Raw genomic sequence first — 21,114 nt, 5'->3', positions numbered from 1 at the left:
GGGCGGTCGGTTTGACCTACCCACAAAAAGTCAAATTAAAAGCCAATTCAAACAGGTCATGTAGCTGCTATGTTAAACCATTAAGACCTGAGGCCTGTTTTTTTGAAAAAAAAATCTGTTACTATGTCAGTGGTTCTCAAACTTTTTCATGTCAAGGACCGCACATTTTTAATGTATTTGGCCAAGGACCCCCCATCTCAAAATATGTTGTTCCAGGGACCCCCAGAAGCAAAGATTTGAGCGAGATTTCAATGTTCGCTTGAAAAAAAAATACATATCCACAGATTTGCACAAATTTTCACGATTTCTCAAAAATAGCAGATCTACAAGCTCATAGCGCGGCACTCGGTGCCGCGCTATGAGCTTGTATATCTGCTATTTTTGAATAGCCAAAGTTAAAAATAATTCTTCTTAGCTCAAATCTAAAAATGACACAGATGATTATCCCGGTCTTAATGGATTAAGATAATACAAGTTAATATTCACTTAGTGAAATAATGTGGTTATCCTTACATACACAGATTATATTACTCACACAAAACCAATTATATACAGGCTCAGGACGGAATTCAAAATGAGACCTGCGCTGATAAAAAAATATTGCTTTACTTTGTAACATATTCTTAGCCAACTCTGGTTATTATATTGAAGTCTGCCTGTCAAAAACAGATTTGTATTTAACCCATTTAGACCTGATGCCGATTCTAAAAACGCCTCCTAAATCCTGAACTAAGTTTTCTGAAAAACTTCAAATATTCATGTTTGACCTACCCACAAAAAGTCAAATGAAAAGCCAATTCAAACAGGTCATGTAGCTGCTATGTTAAGAAAATACAAGTTAATATTCACTTGTGTGAAATAATGTGGTTATCCTTACATACACAGATTACATTACTCACACAAAACCAATTATATACAGGCTTAAGATGGAGTTCAAAATATTTTTTTAACTTGTAACATATTCTTAGCCAACTCTGGTCTCATGTTGAAGTCTGCTTGTCAGAACACAGATTTGTAATTAAACTGTCTTGACGCAGGTGGGAACAAATCAAGATGAGCAGCTGGATTAAAGCAAGCCTAGTTTTGACCTGCACATCTACAAAATGTTATAGAGCAAGATGACCTGTGATCCTGATAATGTGGAAAAACGGAGGCAGAAAACCGACGCAGTCTTCTCTGCTGGATTGTATCGAAGAAAAGGGGGGAAATTGTGTTCCTTGGAAGGGAAATTGCTTCTCTAACCCATTAAGACCGGGATTTCTTTGGCTATTAAAAAATTACAGATCTACAAGCTCATAGCGCAGCACCGAGTGCCGCGCTACGAGCTTGTAGATCTGCAAAAAAATATATATTTTGAAAATGTGTGCAAATCTTTGAATATATATATTTTCTTTAAAGCGAACATTTGCAACTCAAATCTTTGCTTCTGGGGGATTCTACAAATGTCTTCTAAATCCTAACAGTTTTTTGAAAAAACGTAACTTTTTCTGTGTCAAGGACCCCCGAAATTATATGTATTTGGCCGTGGACCCCCATCTCAAAATAAGTTGTTCCAGGGACCCCCAGGAGTAATTTTTTCCCCGCTTTCTCTCACGCACGCACACACACACACGCACACACACACACACACGAACGAACACACACCCACACACACCACTTCAAAAAATAGCCTAAGAAATCTTAAAATGACACAGATGCGTTCCTGGTCTTAATGGGCTAATTTTGACCTATCCTATTAGGAGCAGCATTCCGCTCCATCAGAGCGCACAGGAGCAATTAGCTCGTTCAGTGTCTTGCTCAGTGACAACTCGACAAGAAGCCTGGACGAGCCGGGGATCGAACCAGGAGGAGCCTTACGATTTCCGGACTGCCGCTCGCTCTACCTCCTGAGCAAAACTTTATTCCTAAACTTAAACCTTCGTAAAACTATGACTAGCCCTGAACTTATTCCTAACCTTAACCTCAGTAAAACGAATACAAGAACTGCCGGGGGGGGGGCGAGCAGTCCACGAAGAAAATGGGGGCGAGTGTGTTTTGGGGGGCGAGCGTTCCGGTTACCATACCGACAGATGTTAGCTTGTCAGCTCCATCATATGGGTTCTCTCTAATCCCTGTGAGCACATCGAATTAGCTGAGGTTCAGAGATTCTTCAAATGAATGATCACTGAACAAGGTAGAAGAAAAGTACCAAACTACAATGGTTGATTGTGTAATACCTGTGTCTGGTCAAAGTCTGGTTTGGTTAAAGACATCTTGTGCTATAAAAAGAAGGTCCACTTTCTGTGGAAAGCTCATCTCATGTTAAAGGAGTAGTTCATTACACGCCCCATTGAATTCATGTTTATTTTTTTGTTTTTGTTGCATTCCTGAGACAATAATTTGATTACCGGCTGAAAGATGCCAATATATTCTCTAGGACATTGGTTCTCAAAGTGGGGTCTGGGGACCCCCAGGGGTCCTTGAGGGAGTTCCAGGGGGTCCCCAGCTAAATGATAGATTAGGCACCAAATGGACCCTTATGGGTCTGTAACTCTAAGAGTGTACAAATGGAACCAAATGGACCCTAACGGGTCCATTTGGTTCCATTTGTACATTCTCAGAGTTAAATTGACATTGATTTTACAATATTAAATTGTGGTCCAAGTGATAGAAATGTCATTAAATGGGGGTCTGTAGCCCTAATGCATGTCAAACTGGGGGTCCTTGAAATTAAAATGGTTGAGAATCACTGCTAGAGCCGTGAAAAATCTTCTCTTATGGGGGTCCCTGGCATATCTTTTGAAATGGGGGTCCACGGGCTAATAAGTGTCAATTTGGGGGTCCTTGACATGAAAACGTTTGAGAACCACTGCTCTAGGAGACTCATACTCCCTACCGGAGAGACCGCCGGTCATCAAATTATTAGCCTGCCCCAGCGGGTCTGATATCTGGCATAGAGGGGCGGATTCAAAATCTCCGGCGAAAACATCCGCGGGCTCCCCATTGGTTCACCGATCCGTGCGCCGCCCCCGCCCCTCCTCCTCCCCCAATGTTCAGCATTGAGAGCCCTGACGTCACAACATTTGGTGCGACGCCTACTGCACTCTGGTTGGTCGGGGGAAATGAAAGGTTGACTCCCACTTCCTATGCCAGAACTGTCGACAGCTTGGTCCAGGCTTTCTTTCTGATCGAAAGGTGAAGGAAAATAAAAGCCTGGAGATCGAGGCTATCAAATCATTGGCTTAGGAATGCGATAAAAAACTAAAATATCTCCATGAATTCAAGGCTTCATGGGGTGTGTAATTGATAGAAAATAAAGTATTTATTTTTTGGTGAACTACTCCTTTAACATGACTTTGCATATTGTTCCACAACTTCCCTGCCCTGACTCAACCTCTGCCTGAGGACAGAAAAACAAATGTACCTTAAATTCCTTTGTATGCCTGAGTGAGTGCACAACACACCTATGAACCCACACCTAGTAGTTTCCTAAAGAGACTTAACCCATTAAAGCCGGGAAGGCATCGATTTTAGCGTTGGCTATTAAAAAATAGCAGATATACAAGCTCACTCTGTGCCGCGCTATGAGCTGCTATTCTGCTATTTATGAAAAAATCGTGAAGAATCGTGAAAATCTTTGAATACATATATTTTTAAAGCAAACATTTGTAACTCAAATATTTGCTTCTGCAGGGGGTCCCTGGAACAAAATATTTTGAGATGGGGGTCCGCAGCCAAATGCATATAATCTTTGGGTGGTCCTTGACATGAAAAAGTTTTAGAACCACCGATATGAAATATTTTGTTCCAGGGACCCCCAGAAGCAAAGATTTGAGTTAAAAATGTTCGCTTTAAAAAAAAATATATATATATATTCAAAGATTTGCAAAAAAAAAACTTTTTTTTTTTTTTAAATGGCAAAAAAATAGCAGATCTACAAGCTCGTAGCGCGGCACTCGGTGCCGCACTACGAGCTTGTAGATCTGCTATTTTTGAATATCCAAAGTATAAAATAATGGTTAAAGTGGTTACACAGATGCGTTCCCGGTCTTAATGGGTTAAATGACCCTACAACACCTCATTAAACACTCAAGTGCATGTCTATAATGGAAGTCTCTCAAGCGTCCTCAACTGTATAGCATGTTTCCGCCACCCAACCAGCCCCCCCCTCCCCCCCACCTAAAAGACCAATTTATCCTTTGAGCGACAAGTGTCGACCTACACATATTGCACAGCGAAATGGGACGTCAAAACGTCAACATTGTGTCCGCCCACAGTGTTGCGTACCTATGGAAAAATGTAAGGTTGCAGATGCTTTCATAAAATGTCACGTATTTAGTATGATTGGTTGGGAAGACGAACGAGACTACATCCGCTTCCTGCTTACGTGTCGTGGTGTCAGCGAGTCGCAGACGGTAAAGTGTTGATTTCATCGACTAAAACTATGATGAAAAATGTTGGTCGACTACCTTTTTTCACTGGCGAAAACTAAATAAAAACTAAGCTACGATGACTAAAACTAAGACTAAATATACTGAGAATTTCGTTAACAAATAAAAATGTTTGTGAGGGACTAGTGGAGAAGAGATCCAGTAGAACTAAAAGACAAGTCATTTTATGTTTGGTTGCGCTCCGGTGTTGCGCTCTGAAAATAGCAGATCTACAAGCTCACAACGTGTCGCGCTGCGACACGTTGTGAGCTTGTAGATCGGCTATTTTCATCATGCAACCAATTACATGGCACCGCCAAAATACATTTTAGTCGGCTAGGTCAAATGTTAATTTAGTCGACTATAATCTTGAAGCTAGACTAAAACTAAAACATTTCAGATGACTAAAATATGATTAAAACTAAATGGAATTTTATTCAAAAGACTATGACAAACTAAATCATAAGTTGCTGTCAAAATCAACACTGAGACAGTATATGTAAATGTCCAGAACTCGTAGACACGTAGTGTGTGACGTGTCGATCAACACTTCAGACACTCAAAACCATAAATTGATCCTGAACCCAGGGCTAGACGATTTTCGAGGCACTTGTCCTTCGGTGGTTCAGTGAACCTTTTATTTTATTTTCAGTGAAATTCTCGGAAATACGGCAGGGCCTTATTTTGTTCTTGGCAGTTTGTACTGCAAAGGGGTATTGGAGGTGGGTTGATAATGAACACTGAAGAAAGGTAAAGATCAATACAGGGACCTGTTGTATCTAGCGAGCCACCTTAGGGGTATCGATTGGGAAGCTCTTTGGAGATGAGATGAGCAATCCCAATGTGCTTCACATCCCCACACGAAGAAAATTGCTCCTTGGTAAGGGAGCGCTCTTAAATTTAAAGCTGGAGCACCACTCAAAGGGGAAGTGGGGACCAGAATATCGTAGCAGGCAGTGGTGAAAAAAGTACTAAAATATCAATACTGCAATGTAGAAGTACTCTGTTACAAGTAAAAGTCCGGAATTCAATTTTTCAATTAATTTTACTTGACATTACTCATTATGCAGAATGTCCCATTTTTTTTTCCCCAAGTTTTCAAAAAGGTATAAAGCTAAAGCTGCCAAAGCAAATATACAGCGCTTTAGAATCTACTACACATTTCCCAGAACTAAACTAAACACTTATTTTGGGTGGCTTGGGATGTTGTCTCCCCGTTTCCTTTTTTCACACCTACCTTATTTATTTTCCAGAGAGAATTCAAACTAACTGGTCTATTCACACCAATTGTCCATTTCCAATTTCACAAGAGAAGCTTGTGAAATTGGGACTGATTGAAAATTCAGAGAGACTGATTGAAAATGCAGAAATGAAATGCAGATGTACTGTAGCTGAAGAGAATAGAACATTCATTTTCATCCCTTATGATATGAAACAAACCAAAAAGCACTCCCAAAAGAAAATTAGTTTGATGAAAACATATTTGGTATTCTAATGTATCTTTCTTCCCCCACCCTGGCTGGCCCAGCGTCAGCCTCTTTGTTTGAGTTGTTTTGCACTTTCAGTGTAGCATTTTAACCCATTAAGACCGGGAACGAATCTGTGTCATTTTTGGATTTGATTATATTACATTTTGGCTATTCAAAAATAGCAGATATACAAGCTTATATGTCTGCTATTTTTTCGTGAAATGTGAAAATGTTTACAAATCTTTGAAAATATATTATTTTAAAGCAAACATTTTTAACTCAAATCTTTGCTTCTGGGGGGTCCCTGGAACACAATATTTTGAGATGGGGGTCGGTGGCCAAATACATATAATTTTGGGGGTCTTTCACATGAAAAAGTTTGAGCACCACTGACATAGAAACATGTGTTTTTTCAGAATACTGGATTTAGAAGACATTTTGTAGAATCAGCATCAGGTCTTAATGGGTTAACAGCTATGCATATTGGTAAAGGCATTGTATTTATTTTTCTATACACGTCCTCCACCCTAAATGCTCTGATATAAACAACCAAAGCCCCAATGTCAACAACTCAATGATAAAAGAAATGGGACTGTCACTTACTATAATTTGAATGCATGGCGTCAATCTCTTCTTCAGCTTGATTCTTGGAGAAAACCATGACCTGTTGATTAATGGACGGACAGAAAGAGAGCATCTTGTCACCAAAAAGCCAGACAGATTACAGCATAAAGCAAATTAACAAAGAAATAAATAGCAAAACCAGAGTTGTAGACATTCATTCTAATCATACATTAATTGCAAACCAGAGTTGTAGACAACACCCTGGACAGTCCAATTTGGCTCTGTAGTCGTGATCAGGAGCCATTTTCAGCAGTGGTGGAAAAAGTACTATTACATCTTCTACGTAAGTAAAAGTATCAATACTGCAATGTAGAAATACCCTGTTACACGTAAAAGGCCTGTGTTCAAAATGTTACTTGAGTGAAAGTACAAAAGTATTGGTATCAAAATGTACTTGTAGATCTGCCATTTTCAAATAGCCTTGGTATAAAATAGGGCTGAAGTGGTTAGCGTATGTTTTATAATGTAATAATTTATATCTGCAAAGTAACTAGTAACTCAAGTTTTTTCTAATAATTGTAGTGGAGTAAAAGTAAAATATTTGCCTCTGAGATGTAGTGGAGTAGAAGTAAAAGTATAGACAATTGTAAATGCTCCATTAAAGTAAAAGTACCTCAAAATTGTAGTTAAGTATAGTACTTGAGTAAATGTACTTAATTACTTCACACCACTGGTTGTGATCAGGAGCCATTTTCAGACATGAAAAGAATGGTAAATGTTGTGAAGAATGACGAGCGTGAATGTGAAGACAAACAGATGTCTGGAAATGTTTAAATGTCATGGTAATCATTTAAGGTGGAAATGTTTAAATGTCATGATAATCATTTAAGGTGGAAATCTTTAAATGTCACGGTAATCATTTAAGGTGTGTTTGTTTTACAGTAGAATACACACGGGTTTGGCTTTCAGCTGCAGTTGACTTCTGGTCTTCTCGTTGGCCTCCACTTCTTTGGCGATATCTTCAGCTGTTGACAAAAGTATGAGGTAGTGTTGATTTTGACAGCAAATGTTTAATTCAGTTTTAGTCATAGTCCTTTGAACCAAATTCCATTCAGTTTTAGTCATATTTTGGTCATCTGAAATATTTTAGTTTTTTTTCTAGTTTAAGTCGAAAGATTTTAGTCGAAAGATTTTAGTCGACTAAATCTACAGTTGATTTAGTCGACTATAATGTATTTTGGCGGTGCCTTGATGACGTCGTAATGGCAGATTATTACACTCGGTTGCATGCTGAAAATAGCAGATCTACAAGCTCACAATGCGTCGCAGCGCGACGCATTGTGAGCTTGTAGATCTGCTATTTTCAGAGCGCAACACCCAAGAGCAACCAAACATACTTGTCTTTTAGTTCTACTGGGTATCTTCTCCACTAGTCCCTCACTAACATTTTAGTCTAGTTCTTATTTGTTGACGAAATTGTCAATATATTTAGTCTTAGTTTTAGTCATCGTAGCTTAGTTTTTATTTCGTTTTAGTCAGTGAAAAAAGGTAGTCGACAAAATCAACACTGGTATGAGGAGAACTTTGTGATCCTTTGCAACCCACAAATATTGTATTGTTTGTACTGTATGAGGGCAGTGCTTTTCTCTCCATACAAAAAAAAGGGGACTTAGCCCACGAGGCCCCCCGCTGCTCAGGAAATGAGGAATCCCCAGGAGATACGCGTAAGGAAAAACAGGAAGCTGTGAGATCAAATTCAAAAAGCTGTGCATATAACCTGCAGATTCCTTGGCTTATCCCATTAAGACCTGGAACTGTGTCATTTTTAGATTTGAGCTAAAAAAAAGCATTATTTTACACTTTGGGCTATTCAAAAATAGCAGATATACAAGCTCATAGCGCGGCACCGAGTGCCGCGCTACGAGCTTGTAGATCTGCTATTTTTTTAATCGTGAAAATGTGTGCAAATCTTTGAATATATATATTTTTTTAAGCGAACATTTTTAACTCAAATCGTTGCTTCTGGGGGGTCCCTGGAACAAAATATTTTGATGGGGGTCCGCGGTCAAATACACATAATTCTGGGGATCCTTGACATGAAAAAGATTGAGCACCACTGATATAGAAACATAGGTTTTTCAGAATACTGTTGAGATTTAGGAGACATGTAGAATCGGCTTCAGGTCTCAATGGATTATACAAACACATACACACTTTGGACATAATGGCATCTAAATATTCCCAGCAGCACGCAGAAGGACTCAGGTCCTGTGAAGTGTAAATGTGTATGCAACAGGGGGATTATATCGACAGCTACTGGCTAAGATAAAATGCGATAGATACTAAGATATGCAGATATGACAAAAGATTCATTCCACCAAAAAATTACAGACAATGACCGACACCAGTAATCAAAAAGCATTTTTTCTTATTATGGCCAAAATAAATCATATTTTATACTAAAAATGTGTTACGAAATAGTGGAAATAGACGATCTACAAGTGCCACGTTGTGAGCTTGTAGATCTGCCATTTCCACAATTTTTGAAAATGTTTCAAAAATGTATGAACCTTTCTTTTTTTTGCTTCTTCCTACTCCTTTTGAACATGTTGGGGAGGATCAATGATTGCATTTTTAACACAACGGGGGCCAGAGGTTTATTAAAATATTGTACGTTCAGTGCCTGCTATTCTTCCATCCACTTACGTTGATACGTTTCGTGCTGTAGAAGCCCCGACGCGGAAGTGCATGCTGTTAACCTAGGTTGCCCCTCTACTATACACTTTATGGTATGACCCACACGGGGATATACGCATGCGCAGTGAGCGCTGCAGTTCACATGATGTACATGGAGGGAACGTGTGGTTGTTGTTTGTCCCACTGCCTGTACAATTCAATAAACTGAGCTATAAGGAATAAACGTCGTGTTTACTAAGTTCGAGATCAACATTGGTAGCAGAGGATGGTTTGAGGATGGCTGCAAACTATAGAGTACCGCCGAAGTTTGACGAAGCCAGACCATACGAGTGTTGGAAAAATGAAGTCAACATATGGACGCGAGTTACTGAACTCGATAAAAAGAAGCAGGCGCTTGCTGTGGCGTTGGGGCTCGAAGGAAGAGCCAGGGAAATCGCTATGGAAATACCTGCAGAAGACTTGGACCGTGATAATGGTATGGAGACTTTATTGGCGAAACTGGATGGCGTGTTTCAGCAAGAGGAAAGGGATCGGGCCTACGAAGCGTATTCCCAGTTTGATCGTTTAACAAAGGACAGTTCAGTTTCAATGGCGGACTACATAATTGACTTTGAACAGCGATACAATCGGATGAAAAAGTATAACATGACGCTTCCTGATGCCATATTAGCCTTCAAGCTGTTAGATACAGCCTGTCTCGACGAGAAAAACAGACAGCTTGCACTGACGGCATGTCCTGACCTAAAGTTTTCATCGATGAAGTCGGCACTCAAGCGGATATTTGGAGGGAAAACGCCAGGCTCGTCAAATGGAATACAACTAAACCAGGACGCAGCTTTCTTCACAGAACAACGACAAGGAAAAGGAAGACGGAACACGACGTTCCAAGGTGCTCAACAGAAGTCACCGCTGCCGGGTACTAATCCATTGGATAAGTTCGGTAAGCGATCAAAATGTGCGGTGTGTCAAAGCACATTCCATTGGGCCAAGGACTGCCCCCACAAGAGGAACGAACATGTAAGATTCACTGAAGACGAAAATGTAGATGAAGTCAATATCACGTTGTTGACAAATGACCGCATGTCTGACTCTGAGATTTTCATGACTGAATCCCTGGGATCAGCCATCATAGACACAGCATGCACTCGTACAGTGTGTGGGGAGAAATGGCTTGTCAGCTTTGTTAATGGTCTCAGTCAAGAGCAGGCAAACAAGCTGATGAAGACAGAACATCACAGTTGCAGACCATTTCGTTTTGGAGATGGGAACTTAGTATATTCTACCAGGACAGTGAAACTACCTGCCAAGATAGGACAAACAAAATGTTACATAGAGACAGAAGTGGTCGAAGTTGATATCCCACTTCTGCTAAGTAAATCATCACTGAAGAGGGCAGGAACTGTTTTAGACATGGAAAATGACAGAGCAGTGATGTTTAAGCAACAGATACCTCTTGAGTTCACTAGCTCAGGACACTACTGTGTAGACATAAGAGATGAAGACAACACAAAGAGGAAAATGAAAGATGACGTGATACTTGCAGCTACAGCTGAAGATGAAGCCCTGACCGTGACAGAAAACATGTCCCCAGGTGAAAAGCGCAAGGTCCTTCTCAAGCTTCACAAACAGTTTGGCCACGCATCAGCAGACAGGCTGCAGAGGTTAATCCAAAGCTCTGGAAATAAAGACAAGGACTGCCTCACCATTTTGCAACAAATAGTATATGACTGCGACATATGTCAGAGATACAGCAGAACAAAGCCAAAGCCAGCTGTTGGTCTGCCTCTAGCGTCGGAATACAATGAAACCGTAGCAGTGGACCTGCACGAGTTGGAGCCAGGAGTATGGTATCTACATGTGATTGACCAATTCACACGCTTCAGTGCAGGAAGTATTGTGAAAACCAAAAAGGCCTCTGAAATTGTCAACTCTCTTATCCACACGTGGATTAGTGTTCATGGGCCGCCCCGTATTCTGTACAGCGATAATGGAGGCGAGTTCAATAATGCAGAGTTCAGAGATATGGCGGAGAACTTCAACATCGAGACGAGGACAACAGCAGGATACAGTCCTTGGAGCAATGGGCTGTTGGAAAGACACAATCAGACTCTCACTGACATTCTCTTGAAGGTGAGACGGGAAAATGGATGTGATTGGCACACTGCCCTAGATTGGGCCCTTATGGCCAAAAACAGTATGCACAGTGTCCATGGGTATAGTCCACATCAACTTGTTTTTGGTCAAAATCCTAACCTTCCCTCTGTATTAATTGATAAGCTGCCTGCCCTAGAAGGTACTACAGTAAGTGCAAGGGTAGGGCAACACATATCAGCGTTGCATGCATCTAGGAAGGCTTTCACTGAAGCTGAGTGTTCAGAGAGGATAAGAAGAGCCCTACGTAAGCAGCTCAGACCCACAGATGAAAAATATGAGACAGGAGACAAAGTCTATTACAAACGAGCTGACAGTGCAGAGTGGAAGGGGCCGGGTGTAGTTATCGGTCAGGATGGAGCTGTTGTATTTGTAAGACATGGTGGAATCCTTGTTAGAGTGCATCACTTAAGACTTAATAAGGTACACACACATGTTCAGACTACTGGACAGGGTGAGGTTCTCAATGACACAAATAGTGAAAAAGTTGTTCAGAACCGTGCAGCAGATACTGAACAAGATCAAAACACAGGTGTTGTAAATAGAGCCACAGGTAGCTCATATAGTGGACAAGCCACAGACAACGAACAGGAGAGTGACAGTGAGTCAAGTGCAGGAGCAGGGGTACGTCCTCTAGGGACTCAAAATGATGTGACACGACCTGGATTGGAGCACAATGTCTGTGATGATGACTCTGTTCTTCCTGCAAATGTAAAGTTAAAAACAGGACAGACTGTAACCTTTATGAAAGACGATGACAGTGTTCCATGTAAAGCTGTAGTTCTAAGCAGAGCAGGAAAAGCCACAGGAGTGTACAAAAACTGGTATAATCTGCAGCTTCTTGAGACTGATGGGAGTCATGGTCAACAGGAGGCAGTTGATCTGTCTCGTGTCAATAGTCTCAGCGTTGAATCAGAAGCCAGAGATGCTGATGTGCTAATAACGAAAGACATATCTTTTGATGCAGCTAAACAGGAAGAGATAAAAAACTGGAACAACAATAATGTTTTTGAAGAAGTTGAGGATGCAGGCCAAAAGTGTGTTTCCACTCGATGGGTCTGCAGTCTAAAAGAAACGGAAAATGGTATTGTGCCCAAAGCCAGACTTGTAGCCAGGGGTTTTGAAGAGTTTAATATACAACAGCTACAGAAAGATTCACCAACCTGTGCTTCTGAATCACTACGGTTATTGCTAGCTGTGATTTGTCAAAATCAGTGGAAAGTCCATTCTATGGACATTAAATCTGCATTTTTGCAGGGCATGGAATTGTCAAGGGACATTCATGTTCGCCCACCCCCAGAAGCAGACAGTAAAGGAGTTTTATGGAAACTGAAGAAATGTGTATATGGTCTAGCTGATGCATCACTGTATTGGTATAACAGAGTGAAAGAAATCATGCTAAGCACGGGTGGTAAAGTTTCACAAGTGGATCCTGCAGTGTTTTATTGGCTAGATGAACAGTGCAAAATTACAGGTGTACTTGCATGTCATGTGGATGATTTTCTGTGGGCTGGCTCACAACATTTTGTAACTAATGTAATTTCTCAACTGAGGTCTGCGTTCCATGTGGGACGTGAGGAACATGATAATTTCTGCTATGTGGGAATGGATATTGTCACTGTTAAGGGTGTGATAGAGATGCATCAGCACAGCTATATTGAGAATTTGCAACCCATCCACATGCAACCAGCACGTGCTATGCAAAGGGATTCACCTCTTGGTGAAACAGAAAAAGAGCAGCTTAGATCAAAAATAGGACAGATACTTTGGGTTGCAAAGCAGACCAGACCTGATGTGATGTTTGATGCTTGTATTTTGGCTTCCGTTCTAAAGAATGCTACTGTTCAGTCCATCCATGATACAAATAAGGTAATCCGTAAACTTAAAGCTGAAAAAGTTACTCTGAAGTTTCAACATTTGGGTGATAATGATGCTTTGACCTTGACTGTTTTCAGCGATGCTTCACTGGGAAACTTGCCTGATGGGGGTACACAAGGAGGGACATTGATCACCCTTATGGGGGAGAGGGGGATGTTTTCTCCTCTTTGCTGGCAATCCAAGAGGATCAGACGAGTGGTGCGGAGCACCCTTGCGGGAGAGACTCTTGCCATGTCGGATGGAATAGACAATGCAATATTCCTTGCCACTCTCTTTTCTGAGCTCACTACTGGTTCTGTGGAAATAAATGCTCCCGCATTGGTCTGTGTGACTGACAATCACTCCCTGTACGATGCTCTTAAGTCAACAAAACAGGTCACAGAGAAGAGACTTCGTTTGGACATAAGTGGAATCAAGGAGCTCATTCAGAGCAAGAAAATCAAAAAGGTGCTCTGGTCTGTGACAAAAGCCCAACTCGCTGACTGTCTGACAAAAAAAGGAGCATCACCTCTAGTGCTCTTGAAAGCATTCAGTGAAGGACTTTGGAATCCTGCTTAAATATTTTGTTTAACAAAAAAAAAAAAAAAAAAAGGGGGGACATACAGATTTTATTGCATTGTATTTTGTTTTGTTGAATTATTTTTGAAATGCACTTTTCTGTAATGCACCTGTTTTATGGGATATCTGAATGTATTTCTTTTTCTTTTAAAGAAAGAAGAGGGAGATTGTTAACCTAGGTTGCCCCTCTACTATACACTTTATGGTATGACCCACACGGGGATATACGCATGCGCAGTGAGCGCTGCAGTTCACATGATGTACATGGAGGGAACGTGTGGTTGTTGTTTGTCCCACTGCCTGTACAAGGATTTTTTGACATGGATCCACAGCCGCCCTCTCCTTCTCAGAGACTCCTTGGATGATCCCAAATCATTGCGATTAGGCGATTATATAATAATTGTGACAGGCCAAAGTACACACAAAATGTCTATACGGTAGTCTGATTTATACTTAGTTACGTGTCGATGTCACGCACCGAAAATAGCCCATAATAATATACAAGCTCACAACACACCGCGACGTGTTGTGAGCTTCTGTAAAATGGCTATTTTCAGTGTGTGACAGAATGCACAAGACAAGTATACATCACGTATAATAAGGAGAACATTGCCAGCATCAGCCTTTTAGAATCTCTGCTCTTGAATTCCAAGCATCACTAAAGCAAAACACATGAGAGAGAGAGAGAGAGAGAGAGAGAGAGAGAGAGAGAGAGAGAGAGAGAGAGAGAGAGAGAGAGAGAACAGCTACTAGAGACAGATTAATATTTATTTCCCCGAGTGGTGATTCTCACTCACACATTCACAGCACTGTTACTCTGTTATCTAAGCCTGAGGCTCTCTCTCTCTTTGCAGTTTCAAGGCTTCCATGGGAACTTAACTGGAGTATTTCCAATTTTCTGTACTTTTACACCACAACATCTCAGAGGCAAACATTTTTGCAAACTTTTACTCCACTACAATTATTTGAACTGAACACTTTAGTTACTAGTTACTTAGTTTGTAGATTTTGATTATTATTACAAAACATACATTAACCACTTCAGCCCTATAAACATTTCGGCCATTTGAAAATTGCCGATGCGTCGCCATGCGATGCATTGTGAGCTTGTAGATCTGCTATTTTCAACAGATTTTATGCATTTTAAAAAGTTGTGAAATGGGAGTTATGGGACATTCTGCATAATGAGTACTTTCTACTTTGGTACATTTTAATACCAACACTATTTTTACTTTTACTCAAGTAAATTTTGAAGTCCGGACTTGTGGAAAAGTACTATAGTATTTCTACATAGAAGTGGTGGAAAATGTAGTACTTTTCCACCACTGGGAGAAATGTGCATAATCATTCATTAGAGAAGCAGACATACACAATGTACTCTCTCTTTCTCTCCCATTCAAGCCTGAGCACTGATATTCTACTGTTGTTGTCAAATCTAAATGAATCAAACTGCTAGGGCTGGGCAATTAACCAATGATACATCAAAACCAATCATTTAGAACCTATAACTGACTTTAAACACAATAAAGGAGTAGTTCGCCCCCAAAAATTACTTATTTTCTATCAATAACACACCCCAGGAAGCCTTAAGATTAGATTATTTAGCTTTTGTCGCATTCCTAAGCCAATAATTTGATGACCGGGTTGACCATCGGTCAACATGAGACTCAAAGGTCATCAAATTATTGGCTCAGGAATGCGACAAAAACAAAAACATCTCCATGAATTCAAGGCTTCATGGGGTGTGTCATTGATAGAAAATAAAAAAGTCATTTTTGGGGTGAACTACTCCTTTAAAAACCAGGAAAGCATCCGTGTCATTTTAGATGTTAGCGTTGGCTATTAAAAAATAGCAGATATACAAGCTCACAGCGCGTCACTTCGTGCCGTGCTTGAGAGCTTGTAGATCTACTATTTTTGAACATTGAAAATCTTGAAAGTGTGATAACTACTGATTTTAGAAGGCATTTGTACAATCGGCCTCAGGTCTTAATGGGTTAATCTTGCTCATTTAGGTTAAATTGAATAATCAAGAAGCAGTTTTTTGAACAAATGCATTGCATGTCTGAATTCAACGCTGACACTGATGTTTGTCAAATAGGCGTTTGCCTGTATGCTGCAGCACCTAGGGTGCGCATACATGTGCACGTGCACGAATGGGCGCGCGTGTGCACAACGAATGTGCACATTGATTTAACCCATTCAATCTGGGAACGCATGTACCGGTACAAATGTCGCCTAACGGTTTTCTGAAAAAACTTTGTTGCTATGATATCAGTGGTTCTCAAACTTTTTTGTCAAGGACCCCCAAAATGCTATGTGTCTGGCCGCGGACCCCCATCTGAAAATATTTTGTTCCAGGGACCCCCATTAGCAGAGCCATTGTTTTGATTCACCCCTTGGAAAATAAAACAACCTCATAGAATAGGCCTGTCAAAAAAAATCGATTCATGAATAAATCGCGATTCTTAATGCCACGATTTTAAAATAGTTTCCAAATATTAAAAATCGATTTTTTTAATTAAAAAATTGTTGTTGTTTTTTGTTTTTTTTGTTTTTTTAAATTTTTTTGTATAAGTTAGTACCTTTTTCACTGGCACTTTGTCTGAAATCAATGTCAGAAAGACTGACTGACATGATCTGGCTGCATTGAAGTGTATGATTCAACTTTTCATGGTTTATATTGTTCAGAATTGTTAGAAAATCGCAATAAATCGAAGAATCGAATCGAATATTTGTTAGAAAATCGCAATAAATCGCAGAATCGAATCGAATATCAATTAATCGCAGAATCGCAATTTTAATCGAATCGGCACCCTAGGAATCGATTTTGAATCGAATCGTGAGGTAAGTGAATCGTGACACCCCTATCATAGAAGCACCAGACTCATATCCACGCAGTGATATAGGCTGGCTACGCAAGGCTACAAAGATGTTCCCTTTAAACATATATATAGTCAAAGATTTACAAAAAAAGATTCAATATTTCTCCAAAAATAGCAGATCTACAAGCTCATAGCGCGGCACTCGGTGCCGCGCTATGAGCTTGTATATCTGCTATTTTTTTTAATTATTTTTTTAAGCAAAATTTATTCAAAGAGACATGACATTGTATTCACATTTGCAAAAATTGAAACAACTCTTCGGTTTTATATTTTCTCCCATCCACCCCACCCCAGTCCTCCCCAACCACCCAACATTTTTCCCCATAAGGCCGGACATACAAACAATAATACATGTATTTTGAATAGCCAAACTATAAAATAATGGTTATAGCCAGGGGTGCACATAACTGGTGCGCAGGTGCGCATGCGCACCCAAAATAAATAATGCGCACCACATCAGACGATGCGAGGCGCTTTTGCGTACCAACAGCTGGGACAGCAAAACTAAAAAATAAAAGCCTGGAGATCGAGGCTAGGAATTTACTTCCTGAAGCCACACTCACACAATCACTCTAAAGCGCGCGACGGCCCCATACACAGCCATTAGGCGCAGGGCGAGGAGACGCATGCTGCACGTGATTGTGTGAGTCTCGCTTCGCATCGCCTCGCATTGCCTCTCTGCGTGCACGCAGCCAGCAGCGGCTGGTAGAGGCACTGATGAACACATCGTAGTGGTGCCAAATATGCCGTGAACGTCCAAATCTGGCGGATAAAAGCAGCGCAGCACAGGGCATCAACCGTGGGGGGCTTCTCCTAACGGTGTGAGAGGGTAAAAAACGTCGAAAATCGGCGGAATTTGGAAGCAGAGCGTCCTTTTCTTCTCGCACAGAACCCCCCCCACCCCCCCCCCCCCCCCCTTGACAAAACTGTCCGGTAGGCGCCGTGCTGAACACCCCCCCCCCCCCCGTTGACAAAACGGGATGGGCCCATTTATTTGGTGCGCACCAAGTCACATCTCCAGGTGCTCTTCTGAGTACTAGACCTAAAAAGTTATGTGCACCCCTGGTTATAGCTAAAATGACACAGATGCGTTCCCCGGATTGAATGGGTTAAGGAAGGGTCCTGGTTTGAGGGGCTAATCTTAACCCTTTTTACACCCCTCGCTGTGTGGACCCGAGTGTTGTTCTCACCTGATCTGGGACTGAGTGAGTCACACTGGGCGTTGTAGATGTAGACAAACTCCTGGTGCTTTCTGACCATCTGCTCCCTGGAGCCCAGGACAGAGAGGTGGGCCTCCTTCAGCTTCCTCTTCAGCTGCTGCAGGGACAGCATGTGGTAGACCGTCTTCCCCATGGGACGCATCATAGAACCTCCTCCAGAACTGGAACAGAAAGGGCTTTATATATATATATAATAATATATTATAATATGTATATTCATATATTACCGCATCATATCAGCGACCACCAGCAATGTATTTATGTGCTGTGTTTGAGGAGGGCCATGTTTTTCCTGTATTTATTAAACCATTAAAGCCAGGAAAGTCATTTTGGATGCATGTATGTCATTGGTTCTCAAAGTGGGGTCCGGGGACCCCCAGGGGTACTTGAGGGAGTTCCAGGGGGTCCCCAGCTAAATCATGGACAGTAACTAAATGGACCCTTATGGGTCTGTAACTCTGAGTGTGTACAAATGGAACCAAATGGACCCTAACGGGTCCATTTGGTTCCATTTGTACACTCTCAGAGTTAAATTAACATTGATTTTACAATATAAGTTGGGGTCCCAGCGGTATAAATGCCATTAAATGGGGGTCTGTAGCCCTAATGCATGTCAAACTGGGGGGGCTTGAAATTAAAATGGTTGAGAATCACTGCTAGAGAGCCGTAAAAACCTTCTCTTATTGTCCCTGGCTTATCTTTTCAAATGGGGGTCCGCGGGGTAATAAGTGTCAATTTGGGGGTCCTTGACATGAAAAAGTTTGAGAACCACTGATGTATGTAACACACACACACACACACACACACACACACACACGGCTCTAGAATGGCGGGCGGAAGTATCGCGAGACGAGACTTCGAACGTGATTTCAGTAAATTTGATCTGTACGCACCACACACACACTACAGATATATACAAGAAAAAAACTATTTTCGAGCGACGGAAATAAGCGGATTTAGCTTAGATCTAAAGGCCGTTCTGACTCTGAGCTGCGGTTTGAAGGGTCCCCGAAATGGAGAACGTAGCTTGTTATGAACAGGGGGTCCCGGGACCACTATCATCATGACTTAACAACCTCAAATCAAAGTAGGAAAACGCTTAGGGCAAAATTCTCCTTTAAGCACAGAACTAAATGCACTAAATGTACTAAGTAGCTATGTATTTTTCACCACTGATATTAAAAGTTGTACTCCCAAGTTCAACTACTGCTACTCATCATCAGTCAGTGGCACACATAAACCCAGATGTTCTGACATTACATTACATTACATTACATTACAGTCATTTAGCAAACGCTTTTATCCAAAGCGACTTACAATAAGTGCATTCAACATAGGTAGGGAACGAAAACTACTAATCACCAGAGGTCTTACTACTAATCACCAGAGGTCTTAAGTGCATTTCCTGTAAAAACAAGCACCCAAGAGTATACCTAGCGCTAAGGTAAAAGTGCAATATATCAGCTACCTACTTTCTTAAAGAGATGAGATAAAATAGCCAAATCAAATGAGCACGAGCTAATACAAAAGTGTATCGACTAAGCAAGATCCAATACAGCAATACAACAATAGTTCCTACAACTAGTTAACAACAATTAGGCCAGGCAAAGAGGAAGGGTAGTGTTTCCTGAAGAGGTGGGTTATCAGCCTGCGGCGAAAGATGGGCAGTGACTCTGCTGTCCTGACATCAGTGGGGAGTTCATTCCACCACTGTGGGGCCAGAACAAAAGTCGTCACGACAAAAGTCGTGACCGTGTCGATCGACCAGAAGGACCGTGACAGTCACGAACAACAAAAGCGACTACCAATTATCACTGGCCACCCTTGGGTTTTCTTATATTGGTCTGCAGCCCTGTCTGCAGGTCTATTTTTCAGTGATATAGTCCTAGACGAGAATAAAGCACACTACACAGAGTTGGAGGAGTTAGAACTTCTCTCCGTGCTGTCTGGAATGATGCCTTCCTCTAAGAGAGTTTAGCCCATTAAGACCGGGGAAGAATCTGTGTCATTTTAAGATTTCTTTGGCTATTCAAAAATAGCAGATATGAGCTTGTAGATCTGCTATTTTTGAGAAGAAAAAAATGAAAATATGTGCAAATCTTTGAATATATATATTTTTTTAAAGCGAACATTTGTAACTCAAATCTTTGCTTCTGGGGGGGTCATACAACTGTCTTTTAAATCCTAACATGTTGTCTTATTATCAGTGGTTCTCAAACTTTTTTCATGCCAAGGACCCCCAGAATGATATGTATTTGGTCGCGGACCCCCATCTCAAAATATGTTGTTCCAGGGACCCCCAGAGAAAAAGATTTGAGTAAAAAAATGATCGCTTAAAAAATATATACATATTTAAAGATTTGCACAAATGTTCCAAGATTTTTCAAATATAGCAGATATACAAGCTCATAGCGCGGCACTCGGTGCCGCGCTATGAGCTTGTATATCTGCTATATTTGAATAAGCCCAAAGAAATCTAAAAAATGACACACATATGCATTCCCGGTCTTAATGAGTTAAAGGGAGTAGAAACTTGAGCGGTCCATCATTTATGACATCAAGGTTCACCATAGATCAAACTGTGCCGTGCCGTTACACAAACATGCCCAATCATCACCAGAACCTCACATTGACAACGAGTGCATTAATCTTCCTGGGAAAAAAAAATCAGCCCAGACGGACCTCTTCCCAAGATGAACGTAAAAAAAAATATTATTTAATGCAAATGCATCAAGACATCAAGCTATTTTAATAGTCTTGATAAATGGAAAATATTGGACGGTTCCAAGACTTGAAATGTTTTAACCCATTGAGACCTGAAGCCGATTCTACATGTCTCCTAAATCTCAACAGTATTCTGAAAAACGTATGTTTCTATATCAGTGGTGCTCAATCTTTTTCATGTCAAGGACCCCCAAAATTATATGCATTTGGCCATGGACCCCCATCAAAATATGTTGTTCCAGAGACCCCCAGAAGCAAAGATTTGAGTTAAAAATGTTCGCTTTAAAAAGATATACATATTCAGAAGATTTTCACACATTTTCACGATTTTTCAAAAATAGCAGATCTACAAGCTTGTAGATCTGCTGTTTTTGAATAGCCAAAGTGTAAAATAATGCTTTTTAGCTCAAATCTAAAAATGACACAGTTCCAGGTCTTAATGTTTTAAACATCCAAACATTTTAGCTATGCATCATGATCATGATAATTTAGCACAGAGTGAGCATTAACAGAGTATACTTGGGAGCTCAAGTTGATATAATTTCCATGTGCTGCTGGC

General features: G+C 40.8%; 1 protein-coding gene across 1 annotated transcript in view; it reads right to left on the bottom strand.

Annotated features, from left to right (window-relative positions):
• The window catches only part of rad18 (RAD18 E3 ubiquitin protein ligase), a gene marked incomplete at its 3' end in the record, with an annotated part of 93,597 nt that overhangs the window by 39,741 nt on the left and 32,742 nt on the right, over positions 1-21,114 (bottom strand). Inside the window, exons 7-9 of the mRNA XM_084063446.1 lie at positions 17,802-17,992; positions 7,397-7,467; positions 6,482-6,542 (exon numbers count right to left, since the gene is read on the bottom strand). Of these exons, the coding sequence (XP_083919572.1) occupies positions 6,482-6,542; positions 7,397-7,467; positions 17,802-17,992 (323 nt within the window). The remainder of the gene's footprint in view (positions 1-6,481; positions 6,543-7,396; positions 7,468-17,801; positions 17,993-21,114) is intronic.

Source organism: Gymnoscopelus microlampas (genome assembly GCF_963454915.1).
Source record: "Gymnoscopelus microlampas genome assembly, chromosome: 7".
Classification (NCBI taxonomy): Eukaryota; Metazoa; Chordata; class Actinopteri; order Myctophiformes; family Myctophidae; genus Gymnoscopelus; species Gymnoscopelus microlampas.
This window is presented reverse-complemented; position numbering and strand designations above follow the sequence as displayed.